Source organism: Squalius cephalus, assembly GCF_949319135.1.
Source record: "Squalius cephalus genome assembly, chromosome: 12".
Lineage (NCBI taxonomy): Eukaryota > Metazoa > Chordata > Actinopteri > Cypriniformes > Leuciscidae > Squalius > Squalius cephalus.
In genome coordinates this window covers 9,441,897-9,454,167 of record NC_137133.1, presented here as the reverse complement: position 1 = coordinate 9,454,167, position 12,271 = coordinate 9,441,897, and the positions used below count along the sequence as shown (strand labels likewise).

Below are 12,271 nucleotides of genomic sequence, written 5' to 3'. Positions count from 1 at the left end.
AATGCTATTTCATGCATACTGAGTTTTTTACACTGGTAAAGAGTTGGATTCCCATGCTAAACATGGACAAAGTTTCAAAAACTAAGTTGTACGTTTGAAGGAGTATTTTTGGAAAGTTTTTTTCGAGTATGGGTATGTGTGACGTCAGATGTAACGGAATTTCCTTATATGGGTCCTAAGGGCACTTCTCCGCTAAGATCACGGCCGCGCGCGCACTCTTAGACCAGAGCAAGAGAGCGAAAGCAGTTCGCCATCAAAGCGCCCTGCCCGGCTTTTGGGAAGTCAATGTCACCAAAGAAGTGTGTTTTTGGTTGCCAGGGCAAGAAAACCCTGCACAGATTCCCAAAGAACCCAGCATTAAGGAACCCGTGGATGGAGTTTGTTTTCCTGAGCATAAACGGAGTTGTGTAAGACTGTTTGTTCCCTGCATTTCGACGATGATTGTTTTATAAACAAAGCCCAGATCGACGGATTTGCAGATCGTCTAATGCTTAGGATCGAGCAGTCGCAATGATAAAGATTTGCGGTCGTGCGTTGGAACCGGCCGGTGAGTAAAACTGTTGAACTGAACAAATGTCTCTGTGTGTTGTCACTAGCTCGGCGCGTTAGCACAGCTAAGCATCGCCCACAGGGCCCGCCTCCAGCCGCTCGGTTTTTTCCGGAAAGACTCGGTACAGCCTATCTTTCTGTTATTAATATAATAAAACAAAATACTTTTTGGAGATATGAAGGATGCAATATTACTCTATAGGTACTCAAGATTAACAGGAGATTGAGTGAAAATGAGCATTTCACCCCCCCTTTAATGTAAAGCATTTATTGTATTATTGTGTGTGAAATGTGCCATATAAATAAATGTGCCTATAATATACTATATTATATTACATTACCACTTCTGATGTTTCTTAAGATTTATATAATAATAATGTAATTCCATATTATCGATATGAAATAAAAAAAGACTAAAACATATAATACATTATATTATATTATATTATATTATATTATATTATATTATATATCACATATAATGTTTCTTAAGATTTATTTTATATTATTGATTCCAAAATTAAGGGGTAAAAAATAAATAAAGACTAAAACTTTTTGAAATATTATATTTCTGACCAACCTGCAGGTTCAAAGGGGTGATATGAAACTGCCTAGAGCCCATGTAAGGCTCAAAGTCTTCTCCAAACACCTTCCTAAACACTGCTAACACCTGAGAACAGAACATGTATTATTGATATTATTGATAAAGCCACATCTTCATGTCATCTTTTGAGTGATGAATGGTATTTGAATTAGCGTGGCTACCTGAGCCTTGTCTGCCTCTGTCCTCATGCGGTCTGCATACACAAGTCCAACATGCTGCCCAGGGTTGAAGAAGCCTGGTGATTGGTCTGTCTGCATCAGCTGACACCAACGGAACAGGTCACGGAGATTAAACTCCCATGGTCCTCCTCTCTGGCCCCACTTCCTCTCAATTGTCACTTCTTGGACGAGCTTAGAGAACAAAAAAATCAAACCTCTTTTCAGATGATAGATGAAAGGAACATCTAGAACATCTACAAATGTCAATTAAAAGAGCAACAGAAGAACACCACTGGTTAAGGGAAGTGTTGTTCACTTACTCGGTTGCTAAACTGCACCATTTTGGAGATGATCGCATTGTCAATGTTAGGAAAGATGGAGTCACTAATGAACTGCATGTCTTCATTGGTTAGCGAATCCACAAAAACCTGAATGAGGAAAATACAGATCTATGTCTATATTTTGGTCTCTTATTGTATGACTCACTAAGACCATTACCATATATTATAATACAAACTGCTGTAAACAATACTGTATATTAATAATATATGTAAAACAGATGATCTCTAAGACAGAAAAGAAAACAAAAAGATCAAAAAAGTAATTAGATCTAAGTTACCTGAGTGAATCTGTTAAGGAAGGACTTAGGAAGGCCTTTGCGTCCTCCTCCCTGCGTGAAAGGGTTTTGGCAGCCGAAGATCTTGGTCTTCTCATGCTGAACATGGAAGCGCATGCCCAGCTCAGGGATGTAGATCTCAGCACGATGATCAAAGCAAGCGTTAAGACCTTCCAGCACTGACTGAGAAGCCAGATTCAGCTATAGATGACAGGAAAAACACCAGTCAATAACCTACTACCCAATGAGTTATCATTTCTGACTGAAAATGTTCAAGACTCAAACATTTTATTATGTTATTACACTGAACTGGCAAAGAGCTACAACAGTCAGCCATTCATCTGTACCTCATCTAGGACGATCCAATGTCCAGCCTTCAGCCCAGCAAGTAGAGGACCATCACGCCACGCGAACTCTCCTCCTTTCCCACCTTCCACTGGCAGATCTGTCCCAAACAGATCCGTTACATCCTGTGCAGAGAGGATACAGCACAGATTTTTTTTTATGTTTTTAAAAACTCTTATGCTCACCAAGGCAGCATTTAATTATTGAAAAATAGAATATAAACTGTAATATCCAAAATGCAGTTTATTCCTGTGAAGGAAAAGCTGAATTTTCAGTAGCCATTTATTTGAAATAAAAGTCTTCTTTAACATTTTAAATGCCTTTACTGTCACTTTTGATCAATTTAATGCATCCTTGCTGACTAAAAGTATGAATTAAAAAAATCTTTTGATAGTGTATTTAACGTTGATGTTTTTTTTTTCCTTTCAATAAATAAATGAATAAAAATAAAATAATTGTCATTCTATTGGTGATAGTTTTCAACAGTTCTTTAGTGCAGGGAGGTTCTACTGAAGCAAAACTCTATGTTTCTTTTACATACAGTTTGTTCTGACAGGTTGATCCTGACAAGATGGTTCCCAGAGGCCTTGGCAAGGGCAGTGACCAAGCTGGTCTTGCCCACTCCAGGCGAGCCCTCGAGCAGTATGGGTCTCTGAAGCTTCAGTGCCCTTAGTATCCTCTGAGCATTAACTGCAGTTGTGCCCGCACTCAAAGCGTAGTCCGACAGGCTCCTGCCCTCACTCTCAGGACCTGTGGGAAGATCAGACCAAATGTGGCAAACAAAACCCAAAAGTCATATCTGACACATGGTTTGATAACAACAACTGCTAACAACATCTAGAGACTCAACTTTGAAACATTATATTTTATATTTTGGTAGAGTCCTCACCTGCAGCAATGTAGAAGGGGTCAATGCCAAAGAAGTCTTCACCCCACTGGGGCTCTCGGGGGACGCTAGTGTCGTAGACTTGGAGTGCGTCTTGCATCTCCTCATCCAGCGTTGTAATTCTGCTCAGTCTCTTCTCCAGGTACTCCAGACTCGCCTTCCGTGCCACCAGGGCATTCTCTGCTGCCGACACTGTGGTTCCTGGCACCAAGAAGAAAAAAATGAGGTCATGGGAATGTAGTATGGGAAGGGATATTAGATCTGTAAATGCAACAATGAAATACACCCTCTACTGTTCAAAAGCTTGGGGTCAGTAAGATCTAAGTAAGGTCAGTAAGATTCTTTTTTAAAGAAATTAATACTTCTATTCAGCAAGGATGCATTAAATTGATCATAAGTGACAGAAAAGACATTTATGATGTTACAAAAGATTTCTATTTTAACTCAACGCTTTTCTTTTGAACTTTCTATTCCTCAAAAAAAAATCCTGAAAATAATGGTTTCCACAAAAATATTAAGCAGCACAACTGTATTAAACGTTGATAATCAGCATATTAGAATGATTTCTGAAGGATCATTTGACACTGAAGACTGTTGTAATGGCTGCTAAAAAAAACAGCTTTGTCATCACAGAAATAAATTACTAAATATGTTAAAATAAAAAAAACATTTATTTTAAACTGTAATATAATTTTTACAATATGTAAAATAAGTCTCTGTTGTCCTCAGAGTGTGTATGTGAAGTTTTAGCTCAAAATACCCCACAGATGATTTTTTTTTACAGCATGTTAAAATTGTCCCTTTTTGAGGGTCAGTAAAAACACATCGTTTAGTGTGTGCCCCTTTAAATGCAAATGAGCTGCTGCTCCCGGCACAGAGGGCGGAGCTTCAAGAGCTCGTGTGTGTTAGCAGCTCCAATTACCTCACGCAGACAAGCACTAAAATGTCAGAAACTGTTCTACCTTTTATGTTTAAACTGGAGTCGGACAATGATGGAGAGACTCAAGAAGAAGTGACAACATGTAGAATGCAACAGGACATTTCTGAATGGTTAGTTGATGAATTTATGTTGCTGATGTGGAGTTAACTATCTTCAAGTATTTGATTAGCATATTCTGTCATGATAATCTATAAAATCACTCGTGTGGGAACTGTTGTAAGATGCCAACAGAGTGACATGCTATTGCATGTGTGTTATGTACTGTATTGGATGTGAAAAGACGGAAGCGACAGCTTGAGCAGACTCATAAATGTGCTCTACTACAACAACTCTTCCTCTTGTCAACATGGACTGCGTGTTCCCGGGGGCGGGGTTTATGTACATTTTAGGGTTAGTGACATCAGGGAGGAATGTCGTGTTGTCCCTACCAGCCGTTTGTTGTAGTAAAAAACTATTTCTTTAAAAGCAAATATCTTCCTTTGCTTTGAACTTTGAGCATCGTAACTTTGCAGATGTTGTTTATGCTCAAACAGTAATATTACACTCTAACTAAAGTTGGAAAAGTGAAATCATAATGAACCACCCCTTTAAAAAAAAGAAAAAAGCTGCCTTTATATTTCATCTTACTCCTTATGGTGGTAAATAGGTACCAAAGCATGAAAGAAAGAAAAAAGCAGTTTGAGGTCTTTTTTCTCTCACCTGAGCCGATTCCATCCACGTACACAAGGCACGCAGCATGAATAAATGCTGTTACAGTGTCCAATCGCAGGTCCCATTCTGGCTCCTCCTCCTCCAGCTCCCCCATGGTCATGAAGCCGTCCTCGTCCCGCTCACATACTGTGTTCATGAAGTTCACCCATGACAGGATGTCTCGCACACTTAGAATACACCGCCGACCAAACTCCTGATTGGTCAGCCAGTCGATGAAGTCCAACATGAGATCTGCTATGTCTTTACCTGAGATGGGAAGAGAGGAATGGCAATGGCAATGGCATGAAACTAGAACAGTGTTGGCATGGAAAACGAACAACTCAGTTTACAGTTTAGTGGTTTATAAAGATATGTGGCTGCTACCAACCAATCAGATTCAAATATTCCAAAAGGAGGGAATAAGGCTTGTTATAATTGGTAGCTCTGTGTAGAGCGACTCACCTTGGTGGTCATGCTGGTCCAGAGATAGTCCGGGCCGCAGATTGTGTTGGATGATCTGCATTAGATCATTACGGCTGTTGCTCTGGGGGCACCAAATCTCCGTGAACCTGTTCCTGAGTGCTGGAGACAGCTGTACATATGCAAACACATCAGTGCCACTGCTTGCTTGTTTCTTCCATGCAAACATGATCAATTTATTTAACTATTACTACTAATCTTTAAAGAATCCCAACAATGGCTATTTTATAACCTCAACACAATATTCTTCAGCCAAGCTAATTCTCCATGTACTGACCTCTTTTTTTCCAAAGTCACCTCCAGGGTTCATGGTGGCGACAAGTCGGAACTTCTTTCCGGCAATGATCAGTTCAACATCATCATCATCTCCGCTGCCTTTCTCTGCCAGCACCAAAGATTTTTCAGTCTCCAACACGCTGCACAGGACACACAGACATAATCACTTTAGATATCAGATGTGCCAATATAAGTACTGTACAGAAGTTGGGGGATTTGTTTTTTTACTTTATTTTGTCCTGTTGTGATAAAGTAGTTGCAAATTTGGAGAACAATATCAATTAATTTTACAAAGAGACAAAGTAAACAAGTACATACAGGCCTGTTTTTGAATTTCCTAGGCAGTACTGATTTGGAAAAGATTTTAAACAGTCCGTCAATAAGAACAGAACAATGTGAGGAGTGTAAATACAAACCTGTTGAGTCTCTCCAGCACTGAGTCATCTGCAAGTGAGATCTCATCCATCAGAAACACGCCATCCTGTTTCATTGCCAGGACCAGTGGTCCATCATTCCACTCAAACAGACGGCCGTCCTCCGCATCAGCCTGAATCATATTAAATTCATATTAAAAATGGACAATTTTTAAGACTCAATAATTTGAAGAAATGTGAATATTACCTGTTGAGTTCCCGTGTGACGGACAGGACGGAGACCTCCCAGAAAGTCAGACGTCTCCATATGCAAGTGGCAGTTCAGGGAGAAGAACTTCTGACCGGCTAGTGCGGCAAACAGCTGGCAGATGGTGGTCTTACCACACCTGGGAGGAACATGTAAACCAACTGAGCTTCTGGAATCTCATTCATTATTTACCAATAACAAATTAAGGTTTTAAAGGCTAATTTGGTTTCCTTTGCTGACAGATTTCCTGCTAAATAGAAAGTTCTATTTTCTGTTGAAACAGGGGTGTGCCTCCTAGTTATTGCTAATCAGTGCCGTACAGAATATTATTTAAAAAAAATTGGACATGCCAAGTGCAACATCATATTTGTATTATTTTTTCAGATTGCACACAAGTCTGACAAAAGTAATTTTTTGTTAATTTTAAAAAGATTAACAGACATGAACTACAAGCTACAAAACTCATTTTGGTTTCACTAAATCTTTAAAATTAACATGATTAAAATATGATTTCAAACACATAAGTGAAATATGATCACTTATGTGATGTGATAAAAACTCTAATAAAGTACTCTAAATCAACTACTACAAAACAGTATTAGGCCAGAATTTGTAACCCTATAATTTAGGTTCAACTGAGGATTGTATCACAGCTTACCCCGTGTCCCCAACAAGTAGGACAGACTCGCCAAAACGAAGCGCTCTTCCCACTAGTACAGCCAGTCTCCTCATGCCCTGGGTCCACACCACATGACCGAACTCTTCAGGGACACCCGCAATGCTGTCCACAAAAGGGCCTGCCAAGTGCCAAGCCATCAACAACCATCAATATACCAAACTGTGCCAGCAAAAACAATCAATCTACCCATTAGTTATACAGTGAGCTAATCAAACAGATCTTTAGGAAAGCATCAAAATCAAGAATTCAACATTTCATGAAAAAGATTTTGCCGTCTTAACTCATCTGGGCAAATGGAAAAGAACATCCCAAGGCACAATCAATAAAACTCACACTGAATAACTGTTATATAAGAGCACGCTGGGAGTTGCTGAGATGCCTTATTAAAGGACTGTCATTAAACTGCAATACTACTGGTATCTGTTTATGTGATAATGCAATGGAATAACCAGTAAGAACAACGTTCCTAATTGAAAGTCATCGACCTGATGTCAGAATGCGTTGTGCTTCTGTGGCCAAACTGTGTTTGTGCTTATTAACTCACTGAACTGAGAGGTGACCTGAGCCTCAGAGAAAAGAGCATCTGGGTTCACTGTCCTTTTAAAGTGCTTCTCCAGAATCGTCTGGATGGTCAGTGCTTCCTCTGGCTTCCTGACACGGCCGGCCAACAGCATGTAGCCTGAAGGAGTGAACACAATGATTGTTACATTTTGAAATTAAGTATAAAGTAAGTGACGAAGGCAAAGAGCCAAAAAGTTTGTAATCTTTATCTCCTGTTTGCAATAAATTATTTTTTTTTAGAGTGCAGACCTTTTTTGCATTTTTGAAATTAAGTATAACAAACAAACAAAAAAAAGTATATCTTTCCATAAATTACTATTTAAAAGTTTGAGCTCAGTAAGACTTTTCAAAAGAAATTAATACTTTTATGAATCAAGGGGGCATTGAATTGATCAAAAGTGACAGTAAAGCCTTTTATATTGTTAAAAAAATATATATTTTAAATAAATGCTGTACTTTCTATTTATCAAAGAATCCTGAAAAAGCATGATTTTTCACAAATATTAAGTAGCACAACTGTTTTTAACATTGATAATAATAATAGTAATAAATATAGCTGCGAGCAGCGATTACGGGCCCAAGCCGTTGGCACCGCAACCCCGGTGCCTTTAGTTACCTAAAGGCACCGGGGTGGCGGTACCGCCGGCTTTGGCCCTCCATCGCTGCTCGCAGCTATATTTATATATATATATATTATACAAACATATATATATATATATATACCGTTCAAAAGTTTGGGGTCAGGAAGATTTTTAATGTTTTTAGGAGAAGTCTCTTCTGCTCACCAAGGCTGCATTTATTTGATTAAAAATACAAAAACAGTAATATTGTGAAATATTATTCCAATTTAAAACAGCTGTTTTCTATTTTAACCCTCAGACGGTCCTCGGTCATTTCTGACCGAAACATTTTCTGTTTTGAATTTCTAAAAATCACAGCTTCATCGGAATGTTATGAAACTTGGTGACTTTTATGGCATTAGGTATGTGAATAAAAAAAAAAAAAATTGGGGTCATGATCCGAGCATGCTAAGTGGTCTTAAAAAAAATAGTCACACTACAGGCCTTCGGTCAAAAATGACCGACCCATAGGAAATGAATGGGAAATTGAGAAAAAATAATAATAATTTCTCCGAATTTTTGTGTGTACAATCTACAAATCGGCCACAATCCTAAAAAAAGTACACAGCTGTAAAGGGGTGACACTCTACAACATCAAGAGTGCAAAAAAGACACACCCACCCCCCCCCCACACACACATACACATACAAACACACTTTTATACACATACACACCAATAATTTTGATTGCAAAAAATCTGTTTTGAATTTTTAAAAATCACAGCTTGATCGGAATATTACGAAACTTGGTGACTTTTATGGCATTAGGTATGTGAACACACAAAAAAATTGAGGTCATGATCCGAGCATGCTAAGTAGTTGTAAAAAACAATAGTCACACTTGTGGTCTTCGGTCAAAAATGACCCCCATAGAAAATGAATGGGAAATTTAAAAAAAAATACAAAAAATACAAAAATTAAATATTATTTTACATAAAGTGTTATAATTGAATGAATTGCATTTTTTGTTACAAATTCTGTAAAAAAAAAGAAAAGTAAATGTGTCCATAAACAGCTGGGGAATTCACATGCCTCTCCATAGAGAGCTGTACATGCCATCTAGTGGTTACACCATGGTTCTACGCTTTCTCTCCATACTCTCACCAGATGGTGCTAATCTGCTTAAAACATTTTTTTTGAAGGCCTAGACTCTATATTAAACTAAAATACTGCATTAAAAATATTTAAAAAAATAAATATATATATATAATTTTTTTTATTATTTATAATGGCAAAAATAGACCATAAATATTGCATAAATATTAATAAATTCAATAAAATTCTCTCAAAATACAAAATTAAAAAGAATAAATATTATAGAACAAAAATAAATTGCATTGGTTTTACTGGGATGGAGGAAGTTTCATTTTTAGGTGTCCGGTCACTTCTGACCAGGAAGGCCCAGGGTGTGACTCCGAAAGGAAGACCTTCTGAGGGTTAAAATATTTTACACTGAAATTAATTTATGTGATCAAAGCTGAGTTTTCAGCATCATTACTCCCATCTTCAGTGTCACATGATCCTTCAGAAATCATTATAATATGATGATTGATGGTCAATAAATATTAATTATTATTTTCAATGTTGAAAACAGTTGTGTACAGATTTTTTTTCAAAATGCGTTGATGAATGTAAAGTTCAAAAGAACAGCATTTATTTCAAATATAATTTTTTTTTAACATTTTAAATGTCTGTACTGTAACTTTTGATCAGTTTAACTCATTCTCGATTAATAAAAGTATTGATTTATTTTATTTCTTTCCCCCAAAAATAAAATTAAAATTATTACTGACCCCAAACTTCTGAACGGTAGTGTTTAATGTTACAAAAGCTTTAGATTTCAGATAAATGCTGTTCTTTTGAACTTTCTATTCATCAAAGACTGTACACAACTGTTTTCGACATTTAAAATAATAATGAATGTTTCTTGAGCATCAATCATCATATTAGAATAATTTCTGAAGGATCATGTGACAGTGACGACTGGAGTAATGATGCTGAAAACTCAGCTTTGATCACAGGAATAAATAACAGTTTAAAATATATTAAAATAGAAAGCAGCTGTTTTAAATTGGAATACTATTTTACAATATTACTGTTTTTGTTTGTATTTTTAATCAAATAAATGCAGCCTTGGTGAGCAGAAGAAACCTCGCTTAAAAATCTTACTGACCCCAAATTTTTGAACAGTAGTGTATATATATTATATAAAAATGTAATGGATAAGACACAGATAGTTTTACTTGCCTGACCTGATTAGAACAATGAAAAAACTTAAATGAAAAAATAACTTGGGAATCTCTAAAACAAGGGCGCGATTAAACAGTGGACACATAAAAACATACTCTGTCATTTTATTCAGAACATCATTCAAACTGCAAAGTGTTAACTTATATTTTTGTACAGTAGCAATAAAACACAACATTATGCTTTTTTAAAATACATTCAAGCAATCCTCCCCGAAAATGAAACTAAAATGCTCACGGCTGCACAGGCATTCATAATGGTGCGCGTCCTCAGCGAGGAACGAGCAGAACAAGTCAACGTTTTTTAGGTCATTCCTCCTTCCATAGGAATTTATTGAAAATGCTCGCTCTGCTCCGCACCATTATCAATGTCCGTGCGGACGAACATATTTTACTTTCGTTTTTAAGTTAGCGATTAAAAAGCCCCCAGCGGTGTCACACGTCAGTTAACCGGTGGTAAAATATTCTTACCGTCACATACCTAGTATATTTTTATATAATAGGCCTACCTGATTTTGAACACAAGAGGGCAGTATAGCACCATGTTTGACTTTATTTATTTATTGTTTAGACTAAACAACCATTCTGGCAGTTTTTAAACTTAAACTTCATTCTTAAATTGAAAAAAAAGAATAAAATGAGTTAAGTTCTGATATTTGTATACTTTTATATAGTAATAAATGGTTTATAATTAAATTTTTAGAATATATGAACCTTTTAGTGTTTCCTTTTTAGACAATACTTTAATCCCTCGCCATAGCAAAACCGTTTGAGATCTTTATTATCCGTTCACAATTTAGCATCATTAATATATTTTTATCATGTTGAAAAAGTTTGGTGGGAATAAAATAAACCACTTAGATAAAGGTGGCTAAAAATTCAGAGGCTGATTTTGCAAAAAAATCCACATTCAGACCAAAATATCTGACTTCCTGATGGTCAGAGCTAATGACTTTAAATTAGAAAGTTGTCCGGGTCGATGAGATCAATATATGAACTGAGTTTTTTTTACTGTAGTTAAAACTAACCCCCCCCACTTTTGTCAAAAGCATGTTGAAAGTGACACACTTCCTGCTGCCAGTTAGTGGCGCTATAACTTTGAATCACAATAGCTACATACATCTGATCGGCCTCTTACCACGAACACACTGCTGAAGTTTCATCAAGATCAGTTAATGTATGCAGAAGTTATTCCACTTCGTGTTTCTCTTTTCTCGCCATAAATTCGATTCCTCGCCACGGCCAAACCGTTCGAGATATCAAAAATCCGTCCGCAATTTAGCATCCTCAAAGTCTTGACTACATGCACACCGAGTTTGGAGGGGACACGGTGAATTTTCTAGGAGGAGTATTTCACATTCCACAGCAAGTGTTTTCCAAACAACCCATAATAGCCGACTTCCTGTTGGGCTGGCGTAAAACTTGACCAGGGGAAAGTTGTTCGGCACGATGAGATCTATATGTGTACCGAGTTTCATATTAATTCATGCAAGCGTGTTTGATATATGGACCAAGTTTTAGAACCCCGTTCAAGGGGGCGCTGTTGAGCCCCCCAGCCACGCCCGGGTACCAGCTTCAGCCCTGCCCTGATGGCCGTGGGTTCTGACCTGTGTGCAAAGTTTCAAGAGTTTTTGAGCACGTTAAGGACCCCAAAAGCCCCTGAAACCTTGATTAACAATATAAAAGCAATAGTCAAATCCCTCCCCCACTCCCCTCACACACACATAGAGACACAGAGAGAGGGAGAGAAAATTCTTCAGAAAATCCACATTCAAACCAAAATATCTCTCTTCCTGTTGGTCGGAGATGGTTAATGTAAATTAGAAAGTTGTCCGTCTTGATGAGAACAATACACATACCAAGTTGTGTTGCTGTTGATAAAACTACCCCCCCCACTTATGACTAAAGGTGGCGCTACTGAGCCCCTCACCACGCCCGTTTCTGAAACTTTGCACATGTCTACGGGCTTATAAATGTGATGTGTCTGTCGAGTTTCATGCA

At 37.5% G+C, this 12,271-nt stretch overlaps 1 protein-coding gene across 1 annotated transcript in view; it reads right to left on the bottom strand.

Annotated features, from left to right (window-relative positions):
- mdn1 (midasin AAA ATPase 1) overlaps positions 1 to 12,271 on the bottom strand; it is a 60,380-nt gene that overhangs the window by 29,443 nt on the left and 18,666 nt on the right. Inside the window, exons 28-41 of the mRNA XM_079888303.1 lie at positions 7,389 to 7,523; positions 6,824 to 6,962; positions 6,166 to 6,304; positions 5,961 to 6,091; positions 5,546 to 5,684; positions 5,251 to 5,380; positions 4,798 to 5,055; positions 3,162 to 3,359; positions 2,814 to 3,022; positions 2,275 to 2,397; positions 1,931 to 2,128; positions 1,632 to 1,739; positions 1,315 to 1,503; positions 1,130 to 1,219 (exon numbers count right to left, since the gene is read on the bottom strand). Of these exons, the coding sequence (XP_079744429.1) occupies positions 1,130 to 1,219; positions 1,315 to 1,503; positions 1,632 to 1,739; positions 1,931 to 2,128; positions 2,275 to 2,397; positions 2,814 to 3,022; positions 3,162 to 3,359; positions 4,798 to 5,055; positions 5,251 to 5,380; positions 5,546 to 5,684; positions 5,961 to 6,091; positions 6,166 to 6,304; positions 6,824 to 6,962; positions 7,389 to 7,523 (2,186 nt within the window). The remainder of the gene's footprint in view (positions 1 to 1,129; positions 1,220 to 1,314; positions 1,504 to 1,631; positions 1,740 to 1,930; positions 2,129 to 2,274; positions 2,398 to 2,813; positions 3,023 to 3,161; positions 3,360 to 4,797; positions 5,056 to 5,250; positions 5,381 to 5,545; positions 5,685 to 5,960; positions 6,092 to 6,165; positions 6,305 to 6,823; positions 6,963 to 7,388; positions 7,524 to 12,271) is intronic.